The 20,115-nt window shown below is 39.7% G+C and overlaps 1 protein-coding gene across 1 annotated transcript; it reads right to left on the bottom strand.

Annotated features, from left to right (window-relative positions):
* Window positions 1-211: 211 nt before the first annotated feature.
* Window positions 212-3,010, bottom strand: LOC122046333 (microfibrillar-associated protein 1A-like). Its single transcript, XM_042606970.1, has 3 exons — window positions 2,850-3,010; window positions 1,540-2,759; window positions 212-629 (listed from the first exon to the last, which is right to left on the bottom strand). The coding sequence occupies exons 2-3, from the start codon at window positions 2,727-2,729 to the stop codon at window positions 515-517; spliced, it is 1,305 nt and encodes a 434-aa protein (XP_042462904.1). The 5' UTR covers window positions 2,730-2,759; window positions 2,850-3,010; the 3' UTR covers window positions 212-514.
* Between the last annotated feature and the right edge of the window lie 17,105 nt (window positions 3,011-20,115).

Raw genomic sequence — 20,115 nt, 5'->3', positions numbered from 1 at the left:
CACATCTTATTAATTTTAACTATCATATTATCTCTTGAGTCCGCTCGTTATAACCGGTACTAAAACTAAAAGAGCAAATTTAAAATTTTACTATCCCTGTTATATTACAAACCTTCCCTATAAAGATGCCCTTCCCTTGTCATCTGCTACTGTTTTCGTAACTTGTGATCACAAAATCACACGGTTTAAAGATTGAAATGATATCAAACAGTAGCAATTCAACTCCGACTATGCATTCAAGTCCATGAAAGGATACACCCGCTACAGGCCATCAAGGCAGCAGATCCATTGCAAATTGAAACAGACCGAGAATTACACGTTCAGGTAGCTTATAAAATGAAAATAATATTTAGGATTTCTAGTCGGACAGTGAAATTGATAGTTAGGGTTTCCAAGTCAGCCAGCCAGCATGCAGCTTAGAAAACATCCAGAGACAAATATAGTATCACGTTTCCTGGAGTAAGATCACTCAAACTACTTTTGCCATATAAAACACTAGAAGAGTAACAAGAATCTACTTCATCTCCCAGTCCTTCAACTTCTTACTTCCTTTTGGTTTTTCGATTGGTGCGTTCATCCCTGCCATTTTTGCATTGTACTTGGATCGAAGTGGACCATTCATACTCCACCTGTAAGAAGAAGATAAAAAAGGTCACTTGATCTGAAATCTCATCGTAAGATTTAATTCCAATTATTTGAGATTAATGTTCAAATATCTTAAATGACATTTAGCTAGAAAATTCATCAGGTACTAATTCCACCAAAATAACTCTTACTTAAAGGACACCGTAAAAATGTATATTGGACAAAGTCCTCAAGAAAACATTTTAAACTTCTTCCATAAGATGGATTTTTTGCAATTATCAAACTCATTCCTTCATATTTCAACAATAAACATGGCAAGTAGTGACTGTTAATATCACCATCATGAAAGATGCATACTAAGATATTATTAACCCAGATATTAAGAGCAGAGTAAAAGATGAGTCAATCTCAAGGAATGCTACTGACAACAGAAACTCTAAAACCAAACACAAAATGAACAATATTCCACAACTACAAGGAAAAGTTTTAATTCATGGTTACATGTGACACTTTTTACTAAAAGATAAGAGACAAAAGTGTCTAACCAAGTTTTCAGGATGGCATTTCATGCAAAGATAATATTTCCAATATTGCCATGGCTATTTCTTCGTAGTAAGACAATGAACAAATGTTAATATCATTGTGACACAAGAAATATAGTGCAACCATAACCAAACTAAATATTAGCAGAAGAGTTAAGAAACGCAAGTCAATCTAGATCATCACTGCAATGTTTCCTGCTGGATACATAATATTAAAAAATATAACTTTAAAAGTTTCCAGGATGAACCCCTTTTTTTGTTTAATGCAATAAGATCAGTTATTTTGAGATTCACATGGTCATTTCTTGAAAGTAATATGATATGCTTATATCACATGATAGAAGTCATATACTAATTGGCACCAAATTATAGATTGACAATGAAGATTGAGGAAAGTAAATGGAGAACTTACGGGGCATTCCAATCAGTTGTATCCTCGTTAACAAGATGAGTCCACTTGGTCCTTCCACTTCGTCCAAAGTGCTTCACTTGCATGACCTTAGGCAGAATGCTCTTATCCATCTTGTCTTCGCCAGTCGGTGCAGAGAAATCTTGCCGAAAGATATCATCTGTACCTGCTGTTGTTGCAATGTCATCAACACCAGATTGGAAGAAGGCACCCTTGTGATAATACTTCTGCATAAACCTCCACTTCTGCTTCGGCACAGGAAGTTGCTTCGGATTCTTCCTTTCCCATTCCCTCCTCTCTTCCTCAGTCATATTCCTAACCTTCTCGATCTCTTCCTTCTCCTTCAATCTAGCTTCCCTGTCCTCTCTTTCTCTCTTGATTCTTGCAATCTCCCTAGTCTTCCAAGCTTCATACTCTTCAGCCTCATTCATATCATCGTCGGTGTCAATATCTGAGATGTTTGCTTCCGCCTCCAAATTCTTTTGAATCACTTCATCCTTTCTAATCTCCTCCACTACAATCTGCTTGGTCTCAACCTTTCTCTCATCCAACCTCTTCTTCACTAACTCCTCGAGTCGCCTTTCCTCCTCCTCAATTCTCTCACGCTCTGCGATTGTATCCCGCTGAGACTTGGGAATGAAGACTGGCTTCACCATTGCAATACCCAGTTGCTCCTCCTCAGAATCTGTCTCGTACTCAGATTCCTCCTCCTCCTCCTCCTCTTCTACTTCTTCCTCCTCTTCTATAGGGAGAAGAGCAGCTTCTTCCTGCTCTCTCTGTAGCAATTTCTCTCTAATCCTACGCCTCCTCTCCTCAATAGCATCCTCATCATCCTCTTCCATCTCCAACCTTTCCTGCCTGTCATTCTCCTCCTCGATCGTCGAGATAATCTCAGCTTGCCGTATCCTCCTGTGATCATTCCTCACCTCCTCCTTGTTCTCTGCTCGGAGCTCGGCGAGACGCCTCAGCCGACGGTCATCCTTCTGTGGCACATCCGCATCTTCCCGAATAGGGAAGGCCTTCTCGAGAGAAGCCAACTTGGAGGCCCTGATGTCCTCGTCCTCATCGAGATCTTCTGCCCATTCCGGAGCTTTTCCAGGCCAGTACCTCTTGACTTTGGTCTGCCCGATCTTTCCCCGGAGCTTGTCTCGGATGGCGATCACGGCGTCGCTAACTCCGGCTGTGACCGACATAGCTGCGGAGGATTGAACTCCCTACAAACCCTAAATAGAAAGTCCAACAATCATTAAAAAAGATAAATTCATTTAGGTAAAAATCTTGCTCAGAATCAAAAACAATATCCAGATGTATACCCGACGATGTTTCCGGCTGAGTTCTTCGGCGAGAGGATGCGAAGCGGAGAGGAGCGGCGAGAGAGGATTGCGAAGCCCCGTGGCGGTGGTAGCCAAGAGCGCTCTTTTAGAGGTTCCGGCACGGGCCGGATCGGGATAAAAAAGAAACCCCTAAACATCCGATCGGTCAAGATAAGAAAATAAAAATATAAAAAATTATATATACAAATATATATAAAATAAAGACTTCTCAACTCCGATCCAGACTCAAGTCAACCCTAGCTAATGATCCGAACTCACTCCTGCTCAATAAGAGAAAGCCCCTCAAACTTTTATGGAACTAAAACAAGGGCTTATAAATATACTTACTCGGGTAATTAAGAAAGAGCAATGTTGAAAAAATTTCAACAAGAAATTTAAGGATAGATACATAAATTCATGATGCATCATTTTATTTTTTATGGATCCCATCATTTTATATGTTTCATTAAGAAAATAATAATAAACAATTAAATATAAAAAATCATTTTGCTCCCTGAAATATATTTCTTAAATTTAAGTTGTTTGTCCTTTTATCTATTTATCTATTTTTCGATAATTCTCACAATTTTAAGATCGTCTAGGTTTTCTCAAAAAATTTTAAATCATTTTTTCTATTCTAAATTATATATTCCTATTATTATGTCACTTAAAAAAAATGATGATTTAATAGTTTTCAGTACTAGTAAATGATCGTCAATTCTCACTATTGTTAAAATTTGTAACTTCGTCGAATCTAGATATCAGAACAATTGACGAAAGTTCTCCAGCGGAATCATGAAAAAAAATGTCTGTCGTGTTGAATTGTATTGCTAATTTTGTTAGTGTAGTTAAATAAATATATATAATTTATTTTTAGAGGTTGGATAGTTACTGATTAAGAATAATTTGAAATGGGAAAGAGGAAGAAGGATGAAGGAAGAGGGAGAAGACAGGAAAGTAGAAATTTTTAAGAGGAAAATCATGTGAGCCTTCAGCCTTATAAAAAGAAAAGACTATTAATACCTTTCGTATTAAAAAAATAAAAATAAAAGCTCAGTGGCTTTAAAAAAATAAAAACCCTAGAAGATTGGAGCTGCGGTTCCGACATATTCGTGGGGAGTTAAATCCCCTCTTAGTCTAAAAGAATTATAATTGAAATTTACGGTATAAAATAATAATAACTTATATCTTGTTGTGGTGAAATTTGAAGAGGAGAAAATGCTGGATAGAGGAAGACGTATCTTGCTATAGGAAGAACGATCACAGAATCGGAAAACTCTTTACAATTTCATAGACTAAATCCCGCAGCCTCAGATGCTACAACTCCTCAACTCTTCCACATGTGAACCACCTTTTGATGCACCCTTTATAATAGGAATTATCCCATGAGTAAAAGAGACTTTTTCCCAAAAGAAAGTAAGCAACGTGGGCATGCCCACATTTTCATTTCCTACATCTCTCACTCGTCCAAGGTAAATCACTAAAATTAGTTCATCCAAGTAAGTTACTAAAATCAGTTAGCCATAAAGACTAAATAAGCCACATACACTATATAAGAGTTTAGTCACAAAGATCATATCAGAACATCCAATCTATACTTAAAGAAAATGATTTGTGCGATAGCAAGCACATTGAACGATAGTTGCTAAGAAAATTGTTACACTTTACATAACTGCTCTTAGAGCGATCAATACTAATAAAGTTGTTACACTTTACTTAGTTGTTCTTCCAAATGAATTAAAGACATATTCATCATGGCACATAGTCCCTTTCCTGATAGTACATATCCATTATCTAGGAAACATTCAATCTCCCAGTGGCACATAGCTATTATCTTGGAGATATCTATATCTTACTATTTACCCAAATTAAATAATCTTTATTTATATCAATATGAATATCTCTAATCTCTTATGATGACTATTATGTTAAAAGCATGTTCCATATTCAATATTCACAATCGTTTCTATATATAATAGAAATAGGTCGGTCAGTGGATAACATCAAAAAGATATAAATCTATTTAATCTTCCTTTTTGGATAGAATCTATTCATTCTAATTAGTTGTTTTCCTAGTTATGCTCCATAAACCAAATCATCCATAGTTATAGAATATATGCTAAAGTAGCAGACACTGATTATAACTTTAAGTAAATAGTCACTAAGGGTAAAATTGAGATTAACTTATAATCTCAAATGTCTCACATAGTAGAAAAACAGAGATCCATTCTCCTACTACCTTTATTGTTGCAATAACACATGTGTTATGAATCACATGCTACGATATTATTCTCGTTACTAAGACGAGGACATATTTTCCTCAAATTTAACATCGTACAGATTTTGATCTAGACATACCTAATGTTTAATCCTGAATTCAATATATGAATTCCAATATGGACTTCAACAGGTTCAGTAAATGGTGGGTGCATTTACTTCGATCATTATTAACATATAAATGATCTCAACTTGACACAATTATCAAAGCGACCTTAACTTATAGATCTGTCTCTATTCACAGCTACGTAAGTTGTCCCATAAGTAATGGTCTTACCTCTATTTATACTCAACAAACAGAAATGATTATCTATGTGAATGAACTAATCTCAACCTGTCAACATGCTCACCGAGATCTTATATGAATGTAACAAAATCATATACACTAAATAAATTATAACAAATCACACAATCAAATTATAATATCTTATTATTATTACAACATTGTTACATTCTATGAAGTCCCAAAGTCTTTCATGGACACCTTGAAGAAACTATTTTTATGGAGCAACCACCTAGATTCATCCACCTACAACTTTCAACACATGTGTGTCAACTTCAGAAATCTATATATGGTCTTCGACAAGCACTTCGTGCATGGTTTCATCGTCTATCTACCTGACTTTCATACTTAGGGATTTTCTGGCTCAAAAATTGATTATTCCCTATTCTATAATTGTAATGAGAAATTTTTAATATTTATTCTAATTTATGTGGATGATATCTTTATAACTGGTAGTGATCAAAACGACATTACTACTTTACTCCATCTTCTTCGTCAAGAGTTTTCTATTCGAGATCTTGGCAATGCTCATTTTTTCCTTGACATATAATTTCTCTTACATTTTGAAAGTTGTCTTCTCTCTCAGAGTAAATATATTACTGGACTTCTACAATGAGCTAAAATGAATGGTGCACATCCTATCTCCATACTAATCATTGAAGGAGGTTTCACTGCACCTTCATCCTCCTCTTCAATGGTTGACCCCCAGACCTACCGAAACATTATTGGTGCCCTACAATATATCATCATTACATGACCCGATATTGCTTTCATTGTCAATCGTGCCTATTAATTTATGCATGCTTCTACTGAACACCATCGAGAAGGTGTTAAGATAATTCTTTGACATCTTAAAGGCACTATTCTACATTATTTTCTTTTATATCGTGAGTCCTCACAAGAATTGCTTGCCTATAGTGATGTAAATTGTACTAGATCTCCCGAAGATAGACATTCTACTAGTGGATATGCTATATTTCTTGGGCAAAATCTTGTTTCCTGGCTTTTAAAGAAGTAACCTATAGTCTTTCGTTCAAATATTGAAGCTGAATATAAAGCTATAGCTAATGCAACGTTATAAATTATTTGGCTATAATATCTTCTTTTGGAATTACACTTTTCCCCAACTACTACGCTCAAAATCTGGTGTGATAATATTGGAGCTACTTATCTTGCGGCAAATCCTATTTTTCATTCTCATACCAATCATGTAGAGATTGATTTTCATTTTGTTCATGAGCGTGTGCTGACTGACAACTTTCAGTTTCTTACATCTCTACTGAAAATCAAATTGCTGATATATTTATCAAGCTATTATCCCGACAACGTTTCACCAAGTTAGCATTCAAACTCAATATTCAGGCACTTCTGTTGAGTTTGTCGGGAGAGTAATGACAATTGATCCTGTCTGAGACCTGCGAAGATGAGCACTGGCTTTTATGAATGACGATGACCTCCGATGAAGATGAACTCTAAAGATCTGAAGAAACTCCTCAACGCTCTTGTGCACAATGAGACGAGCTAACAAAACGTTAGTGACCTAAGACCGGGGTGGAGATCCCTAGCTAGGCCCTCTGACGCTCAAGTCAGTTCCTCTCACAGATGGAAGAAGAAGAACAGTAACTGAAGTGAAATAGAGTTTAGATGCTAGAATTTGCGTACCTCGCCAACGGAGAGGATCCCCCTCTTTATACTATCTCACGTGACCTTCGTAGTCGTGAAGTGGTCCCCGGTTCATTAGGGTTTATTAGGAGATGAAGTCATCTTCTATACTTCGTACAATAATCCTTTAAAGAATCTTTTTTGTACCCCAGATGTATCCATTTTGTCATTTATGACTTGTATTTATAATAGGGGCACACCATCATAATTGAAGAGACTTCTAGAAGATATTTCTTGCCAAATATTCTATTAAGCATGTCTCGATCAGTCGTTCAAGTTAGTCATATATACTATTTAGGAATACCTTCAGTTGAATATGTCTCGGCCGATCATTCAAGTTGGTCGTATATACTATTAAAAATGCCTCCTATTGAATATGTCTTGGTCGGTCGTTCAAGCCGACCGTATATACTATTAAGAATGTCTCCTGTCGAATATGTCTCGGTCAGTCATTCAAGTCGGTTGTATATTAAGACTATCTTCTGTTAAACCTGTCTTTATGCTCGGGCGGGCTTTACCCGGCCGAGCATATATAAGCGCGTAGGCACTCGCTCGACCTGCGGTCGACAAGTAATATGCTGAGAGTTATATATATATAAGGCTAAATGTCTTTATGCTCAGGAGGCCTTTGCCCAGCCAAACATATATTGTTAGGGTCGAAATGTGCTAGAGGTGGGGGGGGGGGTGGGGGGGGGGGGGGGGGAGAGAATAGCTCGTCGTGTATTCGTTGCTTGCTTCGATGATGATATGAAACGGAAATAGACTCGAAACAAGCTCTCCAATGCTAAGACTCAAATTTACTTGGTATCCATCTCAAGTTGAGGTGACTAATCCAACGATCCACACATGACTCGCTCTCCACTAATGAAATACTCCTTCTCGATCACAGCCGGAGGTGAAGAAGCTTCGCACAAACCCACACAACAAAAATACAACACACGCAAGAAGAAAATACAAAGATACAAAGAAAAACTCTTTCTTCTTGCTTATTTGTTGCTTGTTGTTGCCTCTTGAACCTTGGAAGTGCACCAGCGCTTGCCTCCAAGATCCTTCAAGAACTGACCGTGAGAGCTTGAAAAGAATCATTGAGAGTGGAGTCGAAGATCTGCGGAGAAGATACTCGACAACGGCTATAACCTGCGCAATGGTCGGATCTCAATCGATTGAATTTGCTCTCAATCGATTGGGAAGACTTTGAATCGATCGGTCGATCGATTCAGAGCGCCTCTGTGCTCTTTGGAAATAGCCTGAATCGATCGACCAATCGATTCAGGCTTTCTCGCAATCGCGCAAGAAATCCAGCTTGTCCCCAATCGATCAACCGATCGATTGGAGGTTCCCAATCGATCGGCTGATCGATTGGGAAAGCTTCTGTGCGTGACATAAGCTCCCAATCGATTGGGCCATCTTTCTTTGTCGCGCACATCCAATCGATCAACTGATCGATTAGACTTTGGTTCAATCAATCGGTTGATTGATTGAACCACCTTTGACTTGCCTAAACCAAGTTCAAGGTCTCCAATTCCAACATCCGGTCAACCATGACCTGTTGGAATATTATGCCTAGCATCCGATCACCCTTGACCTGCTAGGACTTCTTCACCAAGTGTCCGATCAATCTCTTTGACCTACTTAGACTTTTCTTCTCATGCCAAATGTCCGGCCAACCTTGACCTACTTGGACTTACCATCTTGTGCCAAGTGTCTGGTCCTTCATGACCCACTTGGACTTCCTTCCATCAGATGTCCGGTCATCCTTGATCCATCTGGATTTTCTTGTGCCAAGTATCTAGTCAACCCTTTTACCTACTTGGACTTCCCACACTAGGTGTCCGGTCAACCTTGATCCACCTGGATTTTCACGTGTTTGGCTTCACTCACCAAGTCTTTCCACTAAACCATTCCAATCGATCGCCTGATCGATTCCACGACTTCAAGCGCTTCTTCTCTGTTCTTCACAATCCATTCTCCACTGAGTTCACCGACACACACCAGATCTTGGAGGCTTAGAGAGGAGTGTTATTGCACTTCCAAGAAGGTTAAGAGGTGTATTCAAGCAAGAAGAAAAGCAAACTAGGGTTTCTGCCATGTAAATCTTGTAAGATTTGATATTGTATTAGCTTGTATTTTGTTCTTCTTGTATATCTTTGTGTGTGAGCTTGTACAAGGCTTCTCCACCTTCAGTAGTTACCGTAAAGGAGTGTTTCCATAGTGGATGAGTGAGTGAGGGTCGGATCCTTGGATTAGTCACCTTTTCTTAAGGTGGATACCAAGTAAATCCCAGTGTTAGCGTTGTGAGTATGTTTCTTGTTGTTTATTCCACTGCACATCATCTAAGAAGCACATCAACAAGCACAAAGAGCTATTCACCTCCCCCCTCTAGTACATTTCGATCATAACATATATGAGCATATGGGTGCTCACTCAGCCTGCGATCGGCCGGTAATATGCTGAAAGTTATATATAAGGCTAAATATCTTTATGCTCGGGTAGACTTTGCTCGGTCAAACATATATGAGCACGTGGGTGGCTGCTCAACCTGCGGTTAGTTGGTAATATGCTGAGAATCTTATATAAGGCTAAATGTCTTTATGCTCAAGCGGGCTTTGCCAGACTGAGCATATATGAGCACGTAAGTGCCCGCTCGGTCTGCGGTCGACCGATAATATGATGAGAGTTATATATAAGGCTAAATGCATTTATGCTCGGGCGGGCTTCGCCCAGCCAAGAATATATAAGCATGTGGGTGCTCGCTTGGCCTATGGTCGGCTGGTTATATACTGAGAATCTTATATAAGGCTAAATGCCTTTATGCTTGGGTGGACTTTGTCCGACCGAGCATATATGAGCACGTGGGTGCCCGCTCGGCCTACGATTGGTCGATAATATGCTGAGAGTTATCTATAAAGCTAAATGTCTTTATGCTCGGGCAGGCTTTGCCCAACCAAGCATATATGAGCACGTGTGTGCTCGTTCGGCCTATGGTCGGCCGATTATATGCTGAGAGTTATATATAAGGCTAATGCCTTTATACTCGGGCAGACTTTGCTCGGCCAAGCATATATGAGCATGTGGGTGCTTGCTCAACCGGTAATATGCTGAGAATCTTATATATAAGGCTAAATACCTTTATTCTCAGGCGGACTTTGCCCGACCGAGCATATATGAGCGCGGGGGCGCTCGCTCGCCTTTTATTTGACCGGCTATATACCTTTCCTAACTCTTTGGACCTAGACCCCTCCTTCACTCACTCAGCCAATCTATCATAACCCGTATCAGTAGTCTCCCCTTCAAGTCTAGTCGAAGGAGGTATAGCTGACTAACTAGACCTAAGTCTATTTTTGCCCTTTTGACATTTACTATAGTGATCCCGTGACACCCTCTACAATGATCCAGTGACACCCCCAACATATATCTTGTAACCAAGTTAAATAGAGGTGTGATTCTAACTTCTATAACATCAACTTTTACTCTTTCTTGCTTTACTTTCCTCCAAAGATACTATTGGGAGTTATGGCTTCAGATCTTTCCCTCTGGGATTAACTATTATCAGAGAATGAAAAGTCTTTAGCTAAGGCTATGCAAGTCTTAGATCTACATCATTCACATCAGAGAGAGTTAGAGATACATTTGTTAGCAGCTCAGTCTTAAATTTAGTCTGAAGTGGCTCTAAGGGACAAAACTTATTTGGATTTAAAGCAAAAGACTGAGGAGTTAGATGATCTAAAAGCTTAACATACCTCGGAAATAACCGTTCTAACTAGGAAAGTTCATATAGACGATTTGCTGATATCGCAACAACAATAGGACTTAGACCAGCAGAATACTAAGGTGAATTTTCTGTAAGCTGAGTTAGATCAGATTTATCAGAGATGGATTCTCAGCCACATGCCCTAGAGGGTGAATCACACAAGTGCAAGAAGACAGGACGAACTTCTCCCCTTTGTCCAAGCTGTCATTCTACTACACGCCTATACCTGGGATGGGAAGAACAATCTGGTAACTTTAGGAAACGAGACAAGTAGAAGATTATTTCTCTGCTGTATCTATCTATGGGAGATTTTTCAAAAGTCTAAGAGTTATGACTGTATTTATGTTTGATTATGCTATTTACCTTGCTAAGTGTTTCTTGCCTTATCTAAGCTTGATTCATAAATATTTAGTTCACCTGTCCTTAATCAACTCTGAGTTTTTACTCAGTTCCTCCCCTTACTGTACCAATCCTTCCCTATTCATAGATGCATTTTCCCTGCACACACCTTAGTAGCTAAGAAGAATGATGGGCTAGCTTGAGTCAAAGTAGAAGGACAACTAAGGATTACACTTGGTCCTTCTTTCAAAGAAGTATGTGATCGATTGTGTGAGGACTGATCGAATGGAGGGTCCCATGTATACGTCCAAACAAATATGAGTTCGACTGATCTTCAAGATTCTCTTTTGTACGCACAGTCAGTCGAGATTACACTTGGTCAGGGCCTCTTCACTGTTTACAAATTTTGTTTATTCGTCTACATTTTAAAATTCGCGCGATTTTTCAAAGTGGTCTCATTGGTAATTGGTCCTTCAATAGAAAGAGAATGCTCGAAGATATGGTGGCTCAATGTATGATTTGATCTGTTCTATCCATTATAAATGTCTCTTCTTGGGCGAATGCCACGTATCCTTTTTTTAAGTAACCCTCGGTACGTTTTTTGTTCGTGTCTTATCATACATTCTTCTTGGTAGATCAACGACTCTCCTTTATCGAATTATTTTATTTTGACGGCAATTCTTATATTGCCCAAAAACCCTAAACTTTTTTTAACCTTTTACCCTTCATCTTCTTCCAGTTACTCCTTGGCGATTTTCTTCTCTGACCTCTTTCAACAACTCGCGCTTCTTCGTCTTCCCTGTTTTCCTTCTGTGTACCTTTTCTCCTTTAGGATTTAGTAAATCGTTTGCTCTTTAAGTGTTTCAGTTTTTTAACATAGCTAAAGAATCTTTACTCCCTTGGTATGCTCAAATTTGTTCTTCCTTCACCGCTACTGACCGAACTTCCATCCGTTCTCTGTATGAAATCCTTAAAGAATACCATATTAGGGTTCCGTAACCTGACGCTCATCCTTGTTTTCCTCCTGACGATTGTGTTACCTTTTTTTAAAGATCAACTAACTGCAGGCTTATGCTTTCCCATCCCTACATTCTTGATAGATATAAGTCAATATTTTGGTATTCATCTTCAACAATTTACCCCAACGCCTTCATATATCTATGTGGGTTGTATATGGTATTTCGCCTCTTCAGTATACCTCCTACTTCTTAATTTTTTTTTTCATGTTTTCCTATCTTAAAAAATCGGAACCGGGAGTATTTATTTTCTAGTCTTGCCCGAAGATGGTATTCTTTGAAGAAATGTCTTCATCCATCAAGGGTTGGAAATCATGCTTTTTCTTTGTCAAATTTCCCGGCCCTATCGCGTGGTCCACTAAATGGCAATCTTCCTTTCCTCCTCTCCCTGATGTAAGGGAGCTTCATCAACAACCCATCTTTTCTGACTACTCTAGTAAATTACTAGGTCATCACTTTCATATTCATTAATGGATACACGATGATCTCTTATATCTTTTTGGTTTGAGGCCTTTTCAAAAGAGCCTACAATACTCCTTTGGTAAGTTTCAAAATTCTTAGTTATCCTTCCTTTACTAATTAAAATACTTTTTTGTTTATTGCAGTGGATACTCTATTCAGAGCTTTGGTTGACGATGCAATCAGCCTAGAGGAGGAAGAAGTGTTAGCTAAGGAGTGAGAGCTTAGAGCAGAACTTAATGCCGCAGCTCAAGCATCTAATGCTCCTCTACCTGAGCCTTCAACCCAACCAGCGCTCACTCCTAGTCCTCCAACTACTATTGGGGAAACATCTACCATCAAACCTCCAGAAGTACCCCTTCGAAAATACAAGAACAAGGACCCGAGGCTACTCTTACAAGAAAACGCCCCGGGCGTCGATTAACATTAGCACCCTGACCTAAAAAATAGGCTATCTCTACCTTTGAGGAGATACCTGTTGGAACCCCAAGGTGTTTTGATGTGATCAAACAAGTTAAGTTAGGTTCTGTTTTGTCTAAACCCTTGTGTCTAAGTGTGCAGGAGCTTAGGAACACAGGAAGTCGAGCGGAAGACGCGACTAGCAAGAAGGACGGCACGGGGAGAGAGCTGATGAGCTCGGTGCGTCCGAGGGATGAGGTGACCGCGAAAGAGTACACCGGTGGACGAGAAGAACGTATTCGACGTTCGAGAGATGAGAAACCGGGAAAGAAGGCTGCTCGAGGAGAAGGCCAGAACTTGGGTTTGGATGAGCCATATTCCGGATGACCGAGATCACCCAAGCTAGCGGAGCCGGAGCGAAAGACCCGGAATGAGACGAGCTGAACCAGAGCAGCAGTCCCGGACGAAGAAAGTCAACTTCTGTTGACTTTAGGGCTCCGGGCACCTGGAACCATTCCGGGCGCCCGGAACGAAGATTTTGACCAGATCTAGTCAAACTCGATTTGAACGTTGGGGGATAAAGTTTTATCCCCCCAGGGACCCTGGACCCTTCAGGGTGCTCCGAACAATGCTATAAATATAGCACTAATCTGTACAGCTTAATTATTCAACTTGTAAACCATTTTCTCTGTGTCCTTCTATTCTTTTGTGTTGTCAACGCTGTAAAGAGGCTACTCCACCCAGAGGAGATCGTTAGATATTGAGCTATACTTTCCTTGGATTAACAATCCCCTAATTGCAAACCAAGTAACTCTTTTGTGTCTGCTTTTAATTAGTCTCTGATATTTTTTATTACAAGTTTTGTTATCTAGTTAAAAATCCGAGAAAGGGTAGTTTACTTTTCAGGGCAATTCACCCCTCCCCTCTCGTCGGCTTCTAAAGGGACCTACAATACCCGCAAGGGATATTCCTTCTTCTTCTCCGGAGCCTACCCTCTCCTCTTTGTATCCTATACTTGCTTCTTTCCCTTCTCAATTATCGAAAACTCCCCCTCTTTCAGTACTAGTTCTAACCCTAAGTTTATGATGAATTTTTCAGAATCAATTTCCGTACCAATCTCAGGAACTCAGGGTTCTTCTATTCTCCTTTTCTCCCCTCCTTCACTTCATAGATCTTTATCATCCTCCTCCACATCTTCTCCTACCCTCCCCATATTATTGAGAGGTTCTCTAACTACATCCTGGTCAGAAGCTTGTAAAGAACTTGAGAAATTTACTTCTGTTGACTGGGCTGACAAGTTTTATTTTGAGGAAACTAAGGTAATATGCCCTTCGCCTTTCTGTTTTTACATTAATGTGTTCTAACTATAACTCCTTGACAGTGGTGGATTATTAGTATTAATATAGCCCGATACCAATATGATCTAACTCAAGAAGTTGCCAAGCTAAAACAACAAGCTTCTGGAGCATCCTCCTCTCAAGCCTCTGAAGAGTTATCTTGCCAATTACAAGAAACTCGTAAGCTTCTTGAGGCAGAACTCGAAAATGGAAAGTCTCTGCAAAATATTTTGAATCTCAAGCTAAGTCAGAGACCATTCTTCACAATGAACTGACATCCAAAGTGGATACATATGCTACTGAGAATGCTCAGTTGTTATCTCAGCTAAAGGCGTTGAAGGATGCTCACGCTCTTGAATTAGCTGCTAAGGATGTTGCTCTGGAATCTAAGAATTTCGAATTAACTTCCCTAAATTCATCCTTAACTACAATTAAAGTAGAGCTTTTTTCTAAAGAGTCTGAGTTGAAAACTTCTCAAGATGCTTTGGCAGAGTACATGGCGGGTAAAGATGATAAATTCGAAAGGAGAAAAGGATAATGCTATAATCTCCTGAATTTAATACTCCTATCGCTGTCTCCATTGCCAAAGCCTTCACCAAGGGAGTTGAGGGGAGGGGGGTGCAAAACAATTGAAGAAGCAAGACCACTTGGTTTCTAACCCCCCTCGCCCCCCCCCCCCCCATCGGGAACTACTTACTAAAATACCTCCCGACTTATTTCCCAAGTTATTTTAATGGTAAATCAGGATGTTTTTGTATTGAAGAACAATTTCTTATCTCTTAGGATATTCTAATTGTTGTCACCCTTTGTTTCTGTTTCTTTGATAATCATTTTCATCTAACTCCTTTCGATCGGGCAGGTTCAGTTTTATGTTCGATTTCGTTTACACTTGACATTTGACCGACCTTTGATAACCGGTTAAGCTTCATCCTTAACGCTCGGCCGACCTTTAGTGACCGATCGAGTTTACTTTTATGTTTAAATTAAAATTTAATATTTGGCTAGTCTTTAGCGACCGATCAAGTTTTATGCTCAATTTAATCCTTAATACTCAGCCAACCTTTAGTGACCGATCGAGTTTAAGTTTATGTTTTAGTTTTCTCTGTACTTAACACTTGGTCGGTCTTTAGTGACCGATCGAGTTTATACTCGTGCTCAATTTCAACCTTAATACTCGGCCGACCTTTAGTGACCGATCGAGTTTATGTACAAACTAACCTTGAATTTTGATCGACTAATACTAGCTGACCGAATTTGTAATACAAGAAATCTCTTTCAGGTTCCCTGAATTTTTTACGCTTAACTTCGATAATGATTTTAGTATCTCGGGAATACAACCTTTCGTATCGGCTACCCATATTATTTTCTTACTGGTGACACACCTGCTTATGATGTTTGGTGTGTTCCTGTTTTACTGTATTCGCCGCCTCACTATTCCATCCAACATCTCCTCTTCAGTCCCGCTTTTCTTATCATCTCAATCCAACATTCCTACTTAAAACACCTTTTTTGATGCCCTACCAAGGCTTTTAAAAGGAAAAGAGAGAAAAAATCCCTAACAATTCTTCTTCTTCCTCTAGTTCGTGTATCTTTTGTTTTTCACTCTCTGCTAGCTGTTCTTGTTCTTCCTACTTCATTCTGTTAACAATGTCGACCCCCAATGAATGGTACACCCAGTGCTCTTCCGAGTTTTCCGCAGCGGAGGCCTACGAGCTCCAATGAAAATACATATCGTCATGTCTCAGAAGCTTCGGTCGCCTTCCGTGCTTCTTTTCTTATGTTAAATTACAAACAAATAATAAGTAACATTTATAACTAAAAAAATGTATCAAACATATTAATGATATCTATATCTAACATTTACATACATGAATGAAATTTGTTACTAAGATTGTTTGTCATAACATGCAAAGTATCATCATGACATAAAATGTAAAGTATCAAGGTGAAATTAAAGTTGTTTGCAATTCATATCCTTTGTTTAAGACTCATGTTTCTAATTAATCTTTTGTTTCATATTTCTTATAGATTGTTGTAATACCTATCAATGTCAAACTCATAATATTGTTTTGGATATGTTTTTTGTACCGTTATGACAGATGATGTACTTGTAAAAATATACCAAACATGACATAAGATGCAATGTATCAAGGTGAAATAAAAAGATAGAATCAACTATATGTAGGACCGTTGCGGCCGGTTAGGAGGAGATTGGATATCCTACAAACACAAAAAGACAAACCCTCCTCGAACTCTTTAAACTAACACTTGCATATATAAAGTAAGCTGATAAATTAAAAGCATAAAGAAAAAGTGAGGCACAAAAGGTTTACTTGGTTACAACCGATGTGGTTGTTAATCCAAGGAAGATAAAGTCCACTAAAAACTCCTTCAGGCGGAGAAGCCTCGTACAACAATGTAGTGCAGAAAACAGAAGCTAAACTAGAACAGAAGTGCACAAGTGTTTGGAATTACAATACTCAGTTCATTCTAAAGCTTTTGGACTAAGGCTATATTTATAGCCTTGGTCGGGGCGCCTGGAAGGGTTCTGGGCGCCCTGGGGGGGATAAATTTTATCCCCCAACGTTCAGATCGAGTTAAAGCTCAATCTGGTCAACTTTCAAGGTCCGGGCGCCCGGAAGGGTTCCGAGCGCCCCGGAGGGCTCCGAGCGCCCCGGAGCCCAAAGTCAACAGGCATTGACTTTTTCGTCCGGGACCTCTTCTCTGGTTCAGTCCCGCCTCGGTCCGGTTCTTCCACTCCGGATCCGCTCACTTGGGTGATCTTTGCCATCCGGAATAGGGCTCACCCGAACCCAACTTCCGGTCTTCTCGAGCGTGCTTCCCTCCAGCTTCTCGTCCCTCGGAATTGCCGCGTGTTTCCTTCTCGTCCGCCAGCGTACTCATCCGCAGTCTTCGTCCCTCGGTCGTCGACCTTCTCGCTAGCTGTGTCTCTTGATCCCTGAGCAATCTTCCGCTCCGGCTTTCGTCCCTCGGAACCACCGCGCGCTTCCTTCTCGTCCGCCGGTGTACTTGCCGTCCTTTTCGCTAGCTGCGTCTTCCGCTCGAGTACCTGTGCTCCTAAGCTCCTGCACACTTAGACACAAGGTTAGAAACAACGCAGGACCTAACTTAACTTGTTGATCACACCAAAACAACCTTGGGGTTCCAACAATCTCCCCCTTTTTGGTGTGATCAACCCAAGTTAAGCTAGGGTCAAAACTAGACATAAAATTAAAACAAGTTATTGCAATAATGTGCAACAAGATAGAAAAAATTAAATATAAAAAAAATTTTAATTTTCAATTTGTACCTCCCCCTAGACTTATACTTTCCTTCTCCCCATTTGATCACAAAAAAATGGGGTTCAAAGCAAGATCTAAAGGTTAATATAATGAAATTATATCTCAATGATTTTCAAGCAAAATATTTCCAAGTCAAGGAAAATTTCTAAGTCAAGAAAAAAACTTCTAAGTATTCGTCATCAATAATTAAAAACTTTCTAAGCCGAAAAATTTATGCAAGAAAATTTAAGAGAATTGATAACATTAAAAGAAATTTTCTATGCATTTATTTATTTTATATATTCTAATGCTTTTATCAGAAAATTTTAAATTTTCATTTTAATTTATCATAATTTCTTAACTTTGAAGCAAGAAATTTTGAGCATGTAGAAATTTGTGCAAATTGTAACATGTCATTTTCTATTGTATTTTGAATTCTTAATTTGCAAAGATATTTCGATAATATAAACCAAACAAAGTTTTTCGACAATACTTCTGATTTGCAAACTTCGTTCGACAAAATATTTTGTAATTTGCAAGATTCTTTTGTCAAATCATTTTGTGATTCGAAAAACTCTTTCAACGAGATAATTTGTACTTCGAAAAAAATTTTAGATCTGGAAAAAGTTTTCGAAAAATTACTTTGTGATTCGCAAGAATCTTTCGTCAAAACATTTTGTAATTCGAAAAATTCTTTCGATGATTCAATTTTTGATTCGAAAAAATCTTCAGGTAATTTGATTAATTGAACCAGTTGTTCAGAGGTTCGAGTCCATACCTTACTTACCTCGTCGGCCGTTGGTTCTCCCCCCCTTGAATTACTTTCTACCGAAGATTCTCCCCCTTCATTGATCTCGGGATGTACTTTGGCTGTTGGGGCTATCTCGGTAATTTCTTCCATTTCGGATTCTGATGACGGCTCGATGTCTATTGAGGAGACGGCTTCAATCGGTTCTTCATAGAGTTTTAAGAACTTTTCCCAAAGTTCTTTTGAGCTGTTGTATTCGCCGATTCTTTTGAGATCTTCAGTTGGTATTGCGCTTAGAATGTGAAATGTTGCCCGACCGTTTGCCATAAACTCGTCGCGTTGCTTCTCGTTCCAGAGGCGTATGTCGATCTTTTCTCCGTTTGCTTTCTTTGGTGCTTCATAACCCAATTTCATTATTAAAGAAATACCAATATCAGAGTTAAGAAATACCTTCATTTGTTGCTTCCAAGAAGCAAGCTCCCCCTTGAATGCTGGTGGGTCGTCGCTAGCTCCGGCCATCGTTTTGTTGCTTCAGACGGCGGTTAGTCCTTCTGAGGTGTCTTAGCTCTGATACCACTTGTAGGACCGTTGCGGCCGGCTAGGAGGGGATTGGATATCCTGCAAACACAAAAAGACAAACCCTCCTCGAACTCTTTAAACTAACACTTGCATATATAAAGTAAGCTGATAAATTAAAAGCATAAAGAAAAAGCGAGGCACAAAAGGTTTACTTGGTTACAACCGATGTGATTGTTAATCCAAGGAAGATAAAGTCACTAAAAACTCCTTCAGGCGGAGAAGCCTCGTACAGCAATGTAGTGCAGAAAACAGAAGCTAAACTAGAATAGAAGCGCACAAGTGTTTGGAATTACAATACTCAGTTTATTCTAAAGCTTCTGGACCAAGGCTATATTTATAGCCTTGGTCGGGGCGCCTGGAAGGGTTCCGGGCGCCCTGGGGGGGATAAATTTTATCCCCCAACGTTCAGATCGAGTCAAAGCTCGATCTGGTCAATTTTCAAGGTCCGGGCGCCCCGGAGCCCAAAGTCAACAGGCGTTGACTTTTTCATCCGGGACCTCTTCTCTGGTTCAGTCTCGCCTCGGTCCGGTTCTTCTGCTCCGGATCCGCTCACTTGGGTGATCTCTGCCATCCGGAATAGGGCTCACCCGAACCCAACTTCCGGTCTTCTCGAGCGTGCTTTCCTCCGGTTTCTCGTCCCTCGGAATTGCCGCGTGTTTCCTTCTCGTCCGCCAGCGTACTCATCCGCAGTCTTCGTCCCTCGGTCGTCGACCTTCTCGCTAGCTGCGTCTCTTGCTCCCCGAGCAATCTTCCGCTTCAGCTTTCGTCCCTCGGAACCACCGCGCGCTTCCTTCTCGTCCGCCGGTGTACTCTTCCGCAGCGCCTCGTCCCTCGGACGCACAGCTTGTCGTCCTTCTCGCTAGCTGCGTCTTCCGCTCGAGTACCTGTGCTCCTAAGCTCCTGCACACTTAGACACAAGGTTAGAAACAACGTAGGACCTAACTTAACTTGTTGATCACACCAAAACAACCTTGGGGTTCCAACAAACATAACATGAAAAAAAAAATTCAAACATAAAATTTACCATAAATTTACGAAGAATCACCACCACCACCATCACCATCATCATTGTCACAGGGAAGAATTTGACTTAGAACATAACTTAACTGAAGATGTCGCATAATAAAGTCTTGTT

This window comes from Zingiber officinale, chromosome 2B, assembly GCF_018446385.1.
Source record: "Zingiber officinale cultivar Zhangliang chromosome 2B, Zo_v1.1, whole genome shotgun sequence".
Classification (NCBI taxonomy): domain Eukaryota; kingdom Viridiplantae; phylum Streptophyta; class Magnoliopsida; order Zingiberales; family Zingiberaceae; genus Zingiber; species Zingiber officinale.
The sequence above is the reverse complement of the archived record's forward strand: the minus strand, read 5'-3'. Positions and strand labels throughout refer to the sequence as shown.